Below are 15,085 nucleotides of genomic sequence, written 5' to 3' on the forward strand. Positions count from 1 at the left end.
CCACAAATACCATGAACATACACTGATAAACATAAAAAATAATTTTAATATACCATGCTTTTCGGTAACTGTATACGCCCACTATAATCTATGTTATTGTCAAACAATTCACATGCTGCTAGTGTAGCGGATAAGAATAAAAGAAAATTATTTTTCTGTTTCTTATTTCACATAAAATCCTTCCTCATTTATCTTTGTTATTTTAGTAAGTGTTTCTTGTATTTATTTTCTAGACAGATTTTTTTGGACAATTTTGTGTTACTATTCTGAGTATTAGGCGATCTGGGGGGAGGACACTTATTTTGAAGTTGCGCTGTTTTCCCATTATCCCCGCGGTTCTTCTCTCTCCTCAGTTCGCGGTAAATTTCACTGAGGAGAGTTGGGTGATTTCTGTGCTCTTCATAAAATATTGTTTTAAAGTTGTTTAAGCACTTATAATGCACTGACTAAGTTCTGTAAAATGTATTTTAGTATCGAGAGTTAAATGTTGGTGGTTTTGGGTGCGTGTACTTAGCGTAGAGAGTGGTTATTAATCCGTGCAGCAGATTCCATGAGTTAATGGCGGTTCGGCTACCAGTTATTAAGCTAAAATGGTGTACTTTTCTTCTCACAGCTGCTTGTGTGTGAGACAGAATTCATCAGGCATGAAAATCTGTCACCTTTTGGCGAAATTCGCCGTTTTGAAGTTGAAAAGGGTGACCTACGTGAATCGTGTAGATCCGATGAGTTTTTTTGGGTTTTTTTTTGGGGGGGGGGGGGGGGGTCGGGAGATTATATGTATTAATTATCATATTGATTTAATAAGCAAACAGAGCACTTCCGAAATCGGCAATTTAAATGACAGTGGCCAGCAGCTTCGTACATGTACCACTACATTTACCAGATCGTACATTTCCCAGTGGATTTAATTGGGTTATTAATGGTTTCAATCGTTTTCATATTTTGCGGTAAAACAAAGTTACTGCCGTTCGCTACAGCGTTGAACACTGTCAGATCTAGCCACAAGCTCTTGTGATAAATAGGTAGATAGATAGGCCTATTAAGTTCGCGTCAACCCCGTGTAGGTAACGGTGACATAAAATAAGAATCAAGATTTTTTTCTAGTGTGTCTGTAGTTGTAACTGGTGAATCCAGGGACGTGTGAGGATCACATTCGCGCCAGGGCTGAAAAGATTGAAGATGAAGTTGTAAACGCTTGTCGTTTGAGTCTACCCTGTGCTTTAGCCCATGTTAGAAAGTAAAAACACGTGAACCTGGTATTTTTACACTCATTTTCGCCGCTGATGTATTTATTGGTTCATTAAGATGTAATGGTTTTGACTGAGCCATCTGGAATGGCGAAAGCGGCCTCTCGCGTTTAAGGATCTGGCTTCGTACATTGAATCCATTGACATGACAGTAAAAAAAATGTTTTTATGGATTTTACTATATTTTACGGAGCCCGTAAGGTGACATCATGTAAAAAAATTTATAACGCGTGGCCACGACTTATTAACGCGTGGGAACGAGATACTAATGTCGCCTTTCACACGCGGCAACAAAGTTTATTTTTTCACAGCAAAGCAAGCAGATCCCAGGGATGTTCGCGAACTGACTGCCCAAGGAATGTAAACCTGGCGTTCGCACGCGTTAGAAAGTCGTGGCCACGCGTTATTATATTTTTTACATGATGTCACCTTACGGACTCCGTAATATTTGGCATCACCTGTCGCTGTATCCCCGTACACCAGCAGCCGCCCCCCCCCCCCCCCCCCCCGTCGCCGTATACCCATGACGTCACATGTCAACGCCCCGTCGCCGTATCCCCATGACGTCACATGCCCCGCCCCCCGGTCTTCTCACCTTTTTAACCCCTGACCCATTTTCATGCCTGATTCATCCTATGCTGTACTTTTTGCCACTCTCATTTTGATGCACAGGTACTGAAACAGTCGATTGTTTTAATTGAAATGTTTTATTGTTCATTTTAAATTGTATTAATTCATTTCACAAGATTTGATGTTTAAACAAAAAGGAAAGAAATGTGCCATAATTGGAGTTCTCTCTCTCTTGTATGTATTGTGCAGGAATTCATTTATAGTTTTGAATGTTTTAATTGTGAATGTTTTAAATGTTTAAGTTGTAATTGTAAAGACTCAGTTCGCGGTAAATTTCACTGAGGAGAGCTGCTTGTGTGTGTGAGAGAGAATTCATCCTATGCTGTACTTTTTACCACTCTCATTTTGATGCACAAGTACTGAAACAGTCGATTGTTTTAATTGAAATGTTTTATTGTTCATTTTAAATTGTATCATCTCATTTTGATGCACAGGAGAGAGAGGGAGAAAATAAACTTCCAGTCATTTGGCAGAAAGTGTCCAGTCTTTCTATCCTGATTACACAACGCAGAGAGTCTCAAGGGGGCGGAGTCAAGTCAACTTGGGCAGAGATAGACACACACAGAAACAAGCCGGCTACAATGGTGCCGTGACCCGGATCCTGTTGCTTAAGGTCAGTCTACAGTGGATCTTCGCACAGTGGATCAGCATCTGCGTGGTCACCGGGAGTTTGCTCGCTGCTCGTCAAACGTCTCCTTTAAGACTGTGACAGCTAAGTTGACAACTAACACACCACATATGAAGGACAATTATTGAACTTTCTAAAAAATAATAATAATCATACAACTCTTGTTTTGTTCTGTTTTTTATTTTCCTTTATCTGATTTATTTCAAGTATTAAGTGCTAATATTATTTAAGTGAAGTATCCAAGATGACATTTGATTTGGGAAGGGGCAAAGTTCGTCCCATAAGTGAGGACATGTCTGGTTCTGGATTGGGCAGAGATAGATTCTTCAGTGAGGTACCGTTCACGCCTGTTTCAAGAGTAGGACAAATAAGCGTACCCTCGCCTGCATTTTGCTCTACTCGGGTACTTGACCAAGTTCCCAGCCAGTCACCTGCCATCCCAGATCTGAATGATCCAGCTTTGCACGACCTAATAACACACATTGCTCATCAGGTAGGCCAAACACTCATGTCAGGTCAGCAAAAAGAGGGTCAAGGAGAGAAGGTAGATCAAGCGACACCAGTCCAGGGTTCAGGAACAAACCAGTCTTTCACAGACCCACATTCACTGAACTTGTCAGGTGTTAGGCTAGTCATGCAGTCTGATGTGAAGGAGCCTCCAGTCTTCCGTGGTGATGAAACAGACAGGTTTACTGTACATGAGTGGGAAGAGCTCATGGAAACTTATTTAAGAAAACGGGGTGTAATGCTTGCTGAACAGAGCACAGAGATTCTTTCTAAATTAATGGGCAAAGCTAAAGACATAGTAAAGATCACACTTCGCAGTAATCCCAATTTGAGACCTACTGACAACCCGAGGGTTATCTTTGATGTGCTAAAACAACACTATGGTGAAGTTAAATACTCATGCATGCCTTTAGCCGATTTTTATGGTACAGTGCCAGTGTCAGGAGAAAATCCTATTGAATACTGGGTTCGTCTAAACAAGGCTGTTGATGCAGCAGAAGAAGGCTTAAGAAGGTTAGGTAGGCGATTTGAGGACCCTTGCCATGAAGTAGCCATGATGTTCGTCAAGTATTGCCCTGACGCTGCCCTTTCTGCTGTTTTCAAGTTCAAGGCGCCAGACAAATGGACGGCAAGTAAGATACAAGAACACCTTGACCGTCATCAGTCTGAGCTGAGACAGCAGGTACCTGTTAAACCTAAACGGCCTAGTTACATGAAACATGCAGCGGCTCATGCTGAGTTCCATGAACCAGCTGTTATGATTCCCAGCGATCGCCCAGCAGAAACTTCTGTACAGCCTGACAATGCCACTGCACCTGTTCATGTCGATGACAACTGCATGAAAGCTCTTGTGAGTCTTCTGGATTGTGCTCTTTCACAGAATAATCAGATTGCAAACAGGTCATTCTCTCTTACTCAGCCACCAGCAAAGCGATGTAAAGTATGTAAATCTGCTGACCACTCCACTCTTGCTCATTGCAGACGTCAGGGACTGTGTTTGAATTGCTTTAAGCAGGGGCATATCAAGAGACACTGCCCAAACATTCCATCTGATCAAACTCCTCAGCAATCCTCTCCAGTGTCTCAGCCTTTAAACTAAACAGCCCGCACTCAAGAGGGGAAAGTGTGGGCAACAGTGAACAACCCCTCGCAAATGACGACCTTGAACAGTGTTACATAGCAGCATGCGTCCAAGCATCAGAAGGTTCAAAGGTTATTGTGCAGAATACACACAGAATTGAGCCATTTGATAAGTTGTTTTTTGCACCAGTTAGTGTGAATTATAAATTCCAGTTACGAGGAATGATTGACTCAGGATCCATGGCATGTACTCTTAGCGAGGAGGCAGAAGCAAAAATGCAAGATGCAAATGAATTGTCAGAACCAACATCACTGACTTCTGAGGTAGTTCTGGTTGGATGTGGAGGTAAATTGACCAAGCCAAAATGCATGTACGAAGTTGAGCTAAAAGTGTATGGAAAGAGCTGTGTCGTGCCTGTTCTTATCGTGCCAGGTCAAAAAGATGAACTCATCCTGGGCACCAATGTGATAAAATTCCTCATGCATCAAATGAAAGCCAGTGGCGACTATTGGCGTCTCATTTCCAGTGGGGATGTACAGTCTTCTATCGAATGTGAGAAATTTCTGGACTTAATGGCAAACACATGTCGATGGAAAGGTGATGAGCTACCAACCAAGGTGGGAACCGTTAAACTCCAACAATCAGTTACTCTTCTGGCACAGCAAGAATATCTACTTTGGGAAAGACTACCAAGCAATGTACCTATGTCCCCAGGGAGCACAGTTGTCGTGGAGCCCACATCCACTAAGACCGTGCCTCGACACATAACGGTCGGACGTACCATTACGCCACTGTGGGGTGATGGGTGGATCCCCATGAAGGTTGCAAATGTTTCTGACCGACCTGTTACCTTGAAGAGAAACACCAAGCCGGCGGATGTGTCTCCTTGTTTAGCTGTTGAGGATTTTGACTGCTTCCAAGGGCTCAGCCATGTTGAAACAGCTTCGTTGGGGCAACAGCCATTACATATCAGCCCCACTGACCTTAAGCGGCGGTTGCAAGACGTTGGGCTTGGTGACATTGACATCGATTCGTGTTCTACTGACATAGTGGGTAAGGAGAGACTGGTCCAGTTACTTGAGAAGTATAATATCTTCTCCAAACACCCTCTAGACTGTGGGGAAGCTAAAGAATTTGTTCACCGTATCCATCTTATGGATGAGCGGCCTTTCAGACTCCCCTACCGCCGTGTACCCCCAGCTCATTACCAGAAGCTGTGGCAAGTGCTATCAGAAATGGAGGAACAGGGTATAATCCGGAAATCTGTGAGTGAATATGCCTCTCCTCTTGTTCTGGTATGGAAGAAAGACAGCAGCCTAAGAATTTGTACCGATTTTAGGTGGCTAAATGCCAGAACCATCAAAGATGCACATCCGCTTCCACACCAAGCAGACTGTTTAGCAGCACTTGGCGGGAATGCTTTCTTCAGTACCATGGACTTGACCTCAGGTTTTTACAACATCCCCATGGCTGAAGAAGACAAAAAATACACAGCATTTACAACTCCCCTAGGGTTACATGAGTACAACAGGATGCCGCAAGGTCTTTCAAACAGTCCGGCTTCATTTATGCGGATGATGCTAAGTGTCTTTGGCGACCTCAACTTTAGTAGCTTGTTATGCTACCTAGATGACTTGCTCGTGTTTGCTCCAAGTGAGGAAGAATCTCTGAAAAGGCTGGAGGTCGTGTTTCAACGACTTGGCCATTACATAGACAGCAATGGAGTTTCACTGGATCCATCAAAAGTCGAAGTCATTACCAGGATGTCCAGAGCTGACTTGATGGAGGAAGATGGATGCATTCCTTCGGCAAAGAGGATCAAGTCATTTCTAGGAATGGTATTCTATTACCAACATTTCATACCTAACTGCTCTGCAATGGCCAAACCACTTTTTGCACTCACTGCAGGACAAAAAAAGAGGGGCAGGGCAAAAATAAACCCGAAAGCAGGGACATTCTGCAAATTGCAGCCCACTGATTGGACGCCTGAATGTGACACCACTCTGTCCAACCTGAAAGATAGTCTTCTGCACAGTGTGGTCCTTGCACATCCAGATTTCTCACGTCCTTTGATTCTGTCAATAGATGCTTCTTTGGATGGTTTAGGAGCCGTGCTCTCCCAGGTACCAGCTGGTGAAGTAAAAGCTCGCCCCATTGCGTTCGCAAGCAAGTCATTGACCAAGTCTCAGAAACGGTATCCGGCTCACAGACTCGAGTTTTTAGCACTCAAGTGGAGTGTTTGCGAGAAATTTAGCCACTGGTTAAAAGGCCATACCTTTACAGTGTGGACTGATAACAATCAATTGACCTATATAATGACCAAGCCCAAGCTAGATGCTTGTGAACAGCGGTGGGTGTCCAAACTGGCACCTTACAAGTTTGATCTGAGACACATCCCTGGTAGTAAGAATACAGCCGCAGATGCTCTGAGCAGAGACCCATTCGCAAAGACAATCGGCCGTAGACTCATTACTGAACCATATAACTGTTTGCTTGCAGAGGCGGAAGGAGTGAGTGAAGATGGTATTCAGGGTACCTTCCATCTTAAAGTACAGTGTCATCGACCTATCTCCATGCCAGTACCTTTGAGCTCTTCATGTGATAGTGCAACTGTCAAAGCTTGCTTGGACACACACGAGCAGTGGGACATGGCAGCAGAGCTGAGAGCATCACAAGCCATTCAGTCTATCCAAAGTCTTAACATGTTCTGAATCAGACGATTACTCTGGTCTTACCTTAGAGGAGCTCCAATTCAGTCAAGAGTCTGATCCTAGCATTTCAAAAGTCATGTCATTTGTCAACCAGAGGAGACAGCCTTCAAGGCGAGAAAAGAATGGTCTGAGTACGATGACTTTGGTGCTACTCAAGCAGGTAGAAAGGCTGAGAGTCCAAAATGGTGTACTTTACAGAGTCACAAAAGATCCTGTTAGCAGGCAGAGAAGGCACCAGTTCATCATGCCTGCAAGTCTCCGAGAGGAGGCCTTGAGGGGAATACATGATCTTGCCGGTCATCAGGGACAGAGTAGGACGCTGCACCTTGCGCGTCAACGTTTCTTCTGGCCTAGAATGGAACGTGATGTTAGAGAATATGTAAAGCATTGCCAGCGGTGCATCTTGGCCAAGACACCGGAGCCATCTGCTTGTGCCCCACTGGAAAGCATTAAGACGTCTGCCCCTATGGAACTAGTCTGTCTGGACTTCTGGAGTGCTGAAGATCACAGGCAAAACACAGTCGATGTACTCGTTATAACAGACCACTTCACGAAGGTAGCTCATTCCTTTGTGTGCCCAAATCAAACTGCTAAACAAGTTGCTAAGAAGTTGTGGGATCACGTGTTTCGTGTGTACAGGTTCCCAGAACGAATTCACACAGATCAGGGAGCTAATTTTGAGAGTGCCCTCATGGCTGAGCTTTTGAAATTGTCAGGAGTCTCTAAGTCTCACACCACTGCTTATCATCCCATGGGAAATGGAGGGACAGAAAGATTTAACCGTACATTAGGTAATATGTTGCGAGCCCTCCCCCTCCAAGAAAAGCAAAAGTGGCCTGAACAGATTCAGACTCTGACATTTGCATATAATGCCACAGTACACGAGACAACAGGATATGCCCCGTTCCAGCTCATGTTTGGCCGCATCCCAAGACTCCCTGTTGATGTAATGTTCAAGCAGGTGTTGCACGATCCTGTGGTTGTTGATCATGGCAGTTATGCAAAATCGCTCATGTCACATCTTCATGAAGCAGCTAGTATTGCACAGAGACATGCTGCCAAAGAGCAACAAAAACAAGCTGAAGGTTACAACAAAAGGGTCAAAGGAACGCATCTTAACTTAGGAGACAGGGTGCTTATTGCAAACAAGGGAGAACGTGGGAAGCGAAAACTCGCCGACAAGTGGGACCCAAAAGTCTACACAGTGGAAAACAGGAATCTTCAGACTCCTGTGTACAAGCTAAGAGATGATACTGGGAATCACAGAATTGTACATCGCAACTTGCTCTTGGACATTAGTTTTCTACCTGTGAGACCAGTTGCTGATGACGACCAGTTCAGTACTGAGTGTCCTGAGGGTGAGCTCTGTCATCTGAGCCCAATGGAAACCTCTGAGCATGAACATTCACACAATGTATTGTTCACAGGAGGCCTCTGTACCTTATGATTCTGCCGATGAACAGACATCCATGTCCCTTGATGAAATAGTAACAGGAGTTAACTATCTGAATCCAGAGAGTGACAAACCCAGTGCTCACGAACATACAGGAGATGAACTGGATAGGAACACCTCAGATAACACCAGTGTAGATTCTCCTGATCCAAATTCAGATTCATCAGATTCTCCAGATATAGGCATTTCAGATGTTACTGATTTACCAGTACAAGTTAGTACTGACCTGCCACCAAAAGCCGTCGACACACAAGATGTTCTCAGATCTCGTGCAGGTAGAGTTGTAAAAAAAGTCAGTCGTCTGATTGAATCTGTCTCAAAGAGCTTTTAGAGCTTAGGGTTTTGTTCCCACAGTGAGTAAGAGGTGTGACACTTTGTAATGTTTTCTAAGTTGTTTTGATAAGTTAATGACCTAACCGATTATTTAGTTTCACAGTGATTCTGAGTTTCAAAACATGAGTAAGGCTAGGTTACCATGTGGTGTACAAGGCACCATATAGTTCCAGGAAGAATCTAAGGCCTGATCACCCTTGGGTTTATCTTGACCTGTTTAGCAGGTAGCTCATATGGCTGAACGCAGAGAGTCTCAAGGGGGCGGAGTCAAGTCAACTTGGGCAGAGATAGACACACACACAGAAACAAGCCGGCTACACTAGGTGTCACTTGCATCATGCCAAACAGGACGTGTGAAGCGATGCGGTGTTAATGCCCCGTCCTCAGGGTAGTGTCATTACTTTTTTGACTTGGTGAACAGAGAAACACCTCCCAGGGACGTGCTCTCGACGGCTTTTTTTTTCGCTGTTTAAATCCAGGTGATTTCTGAACCGCTAGACATACGACATACCAGCTGCACATCATGAAGACTTTAATCGCAATATTATACCTGCTCTGTAAGTTTGATCGTTATAATATCTGTGCGTCACTATCATGTTCAGGCATGAGTAGCAAGTTATCGGTCATGTGTGTTTTCTTATACTTGAAAAAAATCTCTCTCTCTCTCTCTGATCTATTTTTATTAGTTTATCTGTCGCAGTTCACTTTCTCTGCATTCCGTGTCCAAGAAGTTTTGGTGGGCCAAATGGCAACTCTTCAGTTTAACGTGGTCTGTGATGAGGACGCTGAGGTGACCAGATTCATTCCCGACCAAACCAGAATCGGTGGCTGTGTCAACGGGACGTGCACCGTCGAAGACAAGTTTCAGAAAAGACTTGAACTCGCGGGAAACGTCAAAATGGGGAACATCTCCCTGCTGATCAGGTCGGCTGTCTACAATGACTTTGGCTCCTACGAGTGTAGATGTGGAGGAAATACAGCAGAAATTAAACTAAAGGTTTTTGGTAAGTATCTTATTCTTATTTGAATGATATCTTTTGTGTCCTTAGATACCCAAGTGTAACGCCACATGTGCAGCGGAGCGAGGAGACGGACACAAACGCTGAGGCGAACGAGATTTAATAAAGGACATACCGTATGCAGAGTCATTGTAACAAGCAGGGGTCGTAACGGGAGAGCCATCAAGGTGGGACAAATACAGGGGCATATCCAACCAGGTAAAACACAATCAAGGCAGGGTAACACAGAACAGAGAACAACGGGCGATCAGGACTAAGAGTACAATGAACAGCGTGAACAACACAAACCGACAGAGTAGACAAAACCACGGATAACTCGACTGGGGATTGCTAGGACTTAAATACAATGACATTAAACTAGGGACAGGTGACTGCAATGACACGGGGGCGTGGTAACAAACAAGGAATCACGGAGACAAACGAGCGGGGTGGGATAAACAGGCATGGGACACAGACACAAGGGAACCCGGAGTGACAGCCAAGGGAGGGGGCGAGGCCATACGTGACACCAAGTTAAAATTAATAACATGAAATTTTGTCCCTAAGTTCCTACTGTAGTGACGGCTAGAGAGCTGGAGAATGTATCTCTCCCCTGTCACGGAGACACTCGAAGGGACGCCAGGGACGTAGAGTGGAAAAAAGACAGACAAAGGGTTGTGCACTACAACCTTGAGACTGACAGTGTGAGCTACGGCAGAGACTTTAAAGACAGATTCAAGATGACACCAGAGGGTTTTGAAGATGGTAACCTAACCCTCCTCATCACCTCGGTTCATGCATCCGATGCTGGACTTTATCAGTGCACCATCCATGATGAGTCCCGTGAAGGAGAACCACGTGCAGTCCTACTGAAAATGGAAGGTGAGCTGCTTTTATTAGAACTTCAGAGGAACTGTCAGGTATTTTAAGTTTATATAAAACAATTTTTCTCCTGAAATACTTAAACCATTTTTTTATTTTCTCTGTTTTAAATCAGAAAACAAAATGGATGGATGTCTTAAAGGCAAGGGAATGGATACAAAAGTCATAGGAGTGGCTATAATGGTATTCATAGTAGGAGTAGTCACACCTATGACTGTAAGACCCAAACTCAAAGCTGCTAACAGTCAGCGAAGGAAAAGAAGATCTAATCATCCTGTCCAGGAGATGAGTACCATTTCCTCAGAAACTGAACAACTCAAACCTTCTTTAACTCTGCCGTTCTAGGACTTTAGAATTTAAATTAATTTATTAATTGCTTTAAAATTATTCATAGCATAAATTTTTATGTATTATATTTTGTGGGCAATGACCTAAACAATGTCAGAATAATCTTCTTTTCTTGTGTGAAGCACTTTGACTTGCCAGTGTGTATGAAAGCTTCTATATAACGCTGACTTGCCTCGGATGGGCTCCTAGAATTTTTAGGCATGTACTGAACATGCAGCAACATTTTTGCCATTTTTAATGACGTGCCATTACTTAACGCAGAAGTGCAGATGGTCAATAGTCTCATGTTTACACTGACTGACCCCAGACCAGTAGCTTCATTCAAGACTGGAATCAAAGCTCAAATTACATCAGCGCCACACGCACTTCAGCTACACTTCCTTCTCTGAAGTGTTACATAGGCACAATAGTTTGAAGAGCTTCTTTTGCTTTCTGGCAGCTCTGACTCGTCTGTGCTTCAAGTATTTCCCCCCCTTGACTGGGTTTTTTTTTTCTCACTTAGCTGTACACTGGGGAAGGATGGGAGTGTAAATACATGTTAAAGCATTAGTGTTCCTGCATCATTGTTAATTTCTCCAGTGTGAAACTAAATGGATTCTTATGCGTCATTTCTTAATGTCATTTCACTTTAGCAAATATTTATGAATTAATCTCAATGTATTCAGTTTTGAGCACTTTAGTTTATAATTTAAGTCCTATAAAAACAAAAAGCAAGATTTTCTACTGCAGTTCACAATTTTAACTTTTGAGATTTGATTTACTTAACATCCACGCTTCAGGTTAAACCATGATCTAAACTTTATCCTGTTATGGAAAGTGTCTAGTTCCTATAGTTTCTGATATGACAGTATTTTTGAACATAGTGTATGATCGAATGAGGAAGCTCTAGGTCACCCTTGGGGTCAATGGACTAGACGAGAGGAAGAAGAAGAAGACGGGAATGAAGCCATGTTCCTGCCAGAAGACATGTTCCTGACAGGAGCAAGTTTTCCCTATAGGAGTGCAGAATTTTTGTTGTGCTTAGACGGGCTTTACTGGTACTAACGTATATTTGATCTGTGTCCGTGAATGGTATAACTTTATAAAATATAACCAGTCCCTCAAGGTCTATAAGGACTGGCATCATGAGAAATAAAACAGACTGATTTTGGTGAAGTAACCATTCTGCGTGTGTGTGTTGCTTTCACTGACTGACACTCTCCAAGCTCGTAACTCTTCTTACAGAGAGACCCTGGTTGTTGTGGCGGAGAATTTCCACAACAATCCTTAGTGACCTTAGTTTAAGTCTAAAGACCCAACATCACTGAGAAAAAACTTCCAGATTCCTTTATTCGTTCAGAAGTTGTTTACAAAGTACTGCAGAATGCTTCAAAGAACATTCAGACTCAAAGCAACCTAACTCAGTTCTTATTTGAAGCTCACCTTACCATTCCATTAAAAACATTTTAACCCAAAGACCTCATTCATAGGCAGTTCCTCCTCAAAGCTCAGACAGTGGACATGCACCTAAGATGAAAATTTCAGACCCCTCCATGATTTGGGAGAACTTGCAAGGCTTCGGTTGCATTGCTTATCCATTTCTATGCACCCAAGACTGAATCCCAGGGAAACTGATAGCTGCTCCTGGGAAGCAGCATCCTTAGTTTTTTCTACACACACACTTTGAGTATAAAGAATCTGGAGTGAGAGAAGCAGTTCAGAGTTGCTGCGTGAAGCGCAGGCTTCACATCATACTTTTAATATTTTTTCACATTTTGGTATCAAAAAAATACTGCTTAATATATTATAAGACTTTGACTTCTGTGCCACCACAGAAATTGGCGTAGTCGGCAGGATGAGCAAGGACTGTTGCGGAGGAATGAACTGAAGCTCACCGAGGATGCTCCTCAGTCTGGAACTGAGCTGGACTACGGGAACCCCATGAGCTAAAGGAAAAGAACCAGCTGAAAGCTATGACCCAGGTGACAACTTCTGACTCATCCGACGAATAAAAAAGAATGGTGGTGTCACGCAAACGTAAGTCAATTAAAACCTTTTTGTAGTTTTTACATTGTAGTTTTTCCTGCATTGAAATAGGAAAAGAATAAGAGTACTCTGGGAGTAATACAGTTTTTCTCAGTCGATTTGGTTCATTTCTCAGATCAGAATTGAAATTCTCAAAACTGTTCATTCAGTCTCCACATCTCCTTGTCACTTGTGCCCATCATAATTGCATAATTGCATTGTGTTTCACATTTTGCAAATGCTTTTGTACATTTTGCAAATGGACATGGACAATTGTCTGTTGTTTTTTTTACATTATCAATTGCTTATGTCATGTTTATCAAAATGTGTTGTATTGATTGTCTGTTGAATTGTCTTACGCTCTAAAACTTTTAGGCATTATGTCATCACCTAGGTAATTACATGCAAAAGTGCTGAACATGTCAATCTCTCAGGCATAATTTGTACAATTCGTTTATACTTTTTAAAAACTCTTTTGTTAAATTTTGGTAATTTATCCTAAATTGATTAAATAGTTCTCAGATGAATCTTGGCTTTCAGTTAAGGGAATTTGTGAACATTTAGATCATCCAGTGAACATCAAACATTAGTCAGAGGTGCATCTCATGAACCTGTAATTTACAAACATATATATATATATATATATATATGTTTGCAAATTACAGGTTCATGAGATGCACCTCTGACTAATGTTTGATGTTCACAAACGGCATCTAAACAATTACAAAAATATAAGCAAATAAATTATTCAACCGTGTCTATTCAATCTGTGTTGGAAGGTGAGGGGTTAAGTGGAAGCCTGTGAGCCTGTGTCTCCCCCTATCAGGACTGTAATGCCTGCTGTTCGTTTACAGAGGGCCAGGCAGTTATAATTCAGCGAAATACCAGTTTCAAATGACAGCAAAATTGACCAATCATATCTTCTGTCTTAGTGGGCGGGCTTAACTGTATGATGATTTCCGCCCGCTGTGGTGACGCTAACTGTTGTTAGCGTACCACCGCCAGTGGCGGAGCTAGACTTTTTTTAAGGGGTGGCCAAAGGGTGACCAAGGCTTTATCAGAGGGGTCCATATACAAATGATGAACGAAAGGAAATACATATTCAGGTTTTCCAAGATCGCTTGGGAAGAGATTTGATCTTGGGCGAGTGTAAATTGTTGATTGGGGGGGGGGGGGGGTGTAAAATGGACACAAATTAAGTATTATGCCGCGATCGACCGATCGCCAGTGGTTAAAATTACCATTTCCAGTGGGGTGGCACTAGGGGTGGCACAGGCTCTGTTGGGGGGGTCCATTGCCCCCCGGCCCCCCCCCTTTGGCTCCGCCACTGACCACCGCTAGCTAGTTTTGATTGATTCGATTGATGCCCTCGTGCGCGTTGTTTACATATTCCGCTTCCGAGGAACACGGAGCTGTGAACCTTATTTTGTTGGAACCTTATTTTGCTTAAGAAGTTATCTAGTACAGATATTATTGGTTATTGCGTTTTTAAAGCTGTACTGTCGTCTCAATTAAATTTTTTTTTTAATTGCAGTTAATTAGGAAAGGAAACAAAATGTTTTCGGTGGGGGGATGGGAGCAGGCCCAGGTATAATGGTCACGGTTCGCTACTGTTATATATATATATATATATATATATATATATATATATATATATATATATATATATATATATATATATATATATATATATATATATATAGACACAAAACACTGCAGTGTAAATGAAGCCTCACAATGGGAAGACAAGGCCGTGAACAGCCAAGAGGAGGGGTAAGACTGCATGGTGGAGGACTGAGGGGACAAAACAGAGGAAGACGTAGGAGAACACATGCCCATAGGTTTGTCCCAGATGAAATAAGGCAGGGTTGCCAACTCTTGACATTCGCTTAGAGTGAGATTTTAACCTGGAGGAGGTGGTGAGTGTAAATTGTTGAGCGAGGGGGGGGGGGGGGGGGGGGAAATGACGTAAAATGGACACAAATTAAGTGTTATATCGCAATCTATCGATCACCGGTGGTTGGCGCCAGAGTGAACTAGTAACTCGTTGAATCATATATGTGGATCAGAGGTAAATAAACTGGATTCTTTTTTTTTTGGCGTGAGATATCACAAGTGTGGCGTGAGAGCGTGTGAAAACAGTCAAATGCGTGTGTCTCACGCTCAATGCGTGAGAGTTGGCAACACTGTAAGGGCAAAAATTGTGGACCATGTTTTAAGCCATGGTCTCGCAATTGCTGAAGCTGGTCGTCGGGTGCAGCCA

The 15,085-nt window shown here is 42.9% G+C and overlaps 1 protein-coding gene across 3 annotated transcripts; it reads left to right on the top strand.

Annotated features, from left to right (window-relative positions):
- The first annotated feature begins 1,752 nt into the window (after positions 1-1,752).
- Positions 1,753-10,925, top strand: LOC143503276 (uncharacterized). 3 transcript variants are annotated; one of them, XR_013127201.1, is made up of 6 exons: positions 1,753-1,919; positions 2,312-2,490; positions 9,070-9,147; positions 9,277-9,514; positions 9,640-9,776; positions 10,156-10,290. XR_013127201.1 is itself a non-coding variant. In XM_076995622.1 (5 exons), the coding sequence occupies exons 3-5, from the start codon at positions 9,336-9,338 to the stop codon at positions 10,813-10,815; spliced, it is 804 nt and encodes a 267-aa protein (XP_076851737.1). In that variant the 5' UTR covers positions 1,753-1,919; positions 2,312-2,490; positions 9,277-9,335; the 3' UTR covers positions 10,816-10,925. The 3 variants fall into 3 exon arrangements, 1 of the variants encoding a protein (XP_076851737.1); XR_013127200.1 differs by having other exon boundaries at positions 9,640-10,294; XM_076995622.1 differs by lacking the exons at positions 9,070-9,147; positions 9,640-9,776 and adding an exon at positions 10,586-10,925 and having other exon boundaries at positions 9,277-9,594; positions 10,156-10,470.
- The last annotated feature ends 4,160 nt before the right edge of the window (positions 10,926-15,085 follow it).

This window comes from Brachyhypopomus gauderio, unplaced genomic scaffold, assembly GCF_052324685.1.
Source record: "Brachyhypopomus gauderio isolate BG-103 unplaced genomic scaffold, BGAUD_0.2 sc224, whole genome shotgun sequence".
NCBI lineage: Eukaryota > Metazoa > Chordata > Actinopteri > Gymnotiformes > Hypopomidae > Brachyhypopomus > Brachyhypopomus gauderio.

Bases quoted from the DNA above. Each gene is read 5' to 3' on its own strand.
- LOC143503276 (XM_076995622.1), top strand. From the start codon at position 9,336: ATGGCAACTCTTCAGTTTAACGTGGTCTGTGATGAGGACGCTGAGGTG. The intron at 9,595-10,155 runs GTAAGTATCTTA...TTTGTCCCTAAG, and splicing joins AATTAAACTAAAGGTTTTTG to TTCCTACTGTAGTGACGGCT. The intron at 10,471-10,585 runs GTGAGCTGCTTT...GTTTTAAATCAG, and splicing joins AGTCCTACTGAAAATGGAAG to AAAACAAAATGGATGGATGT.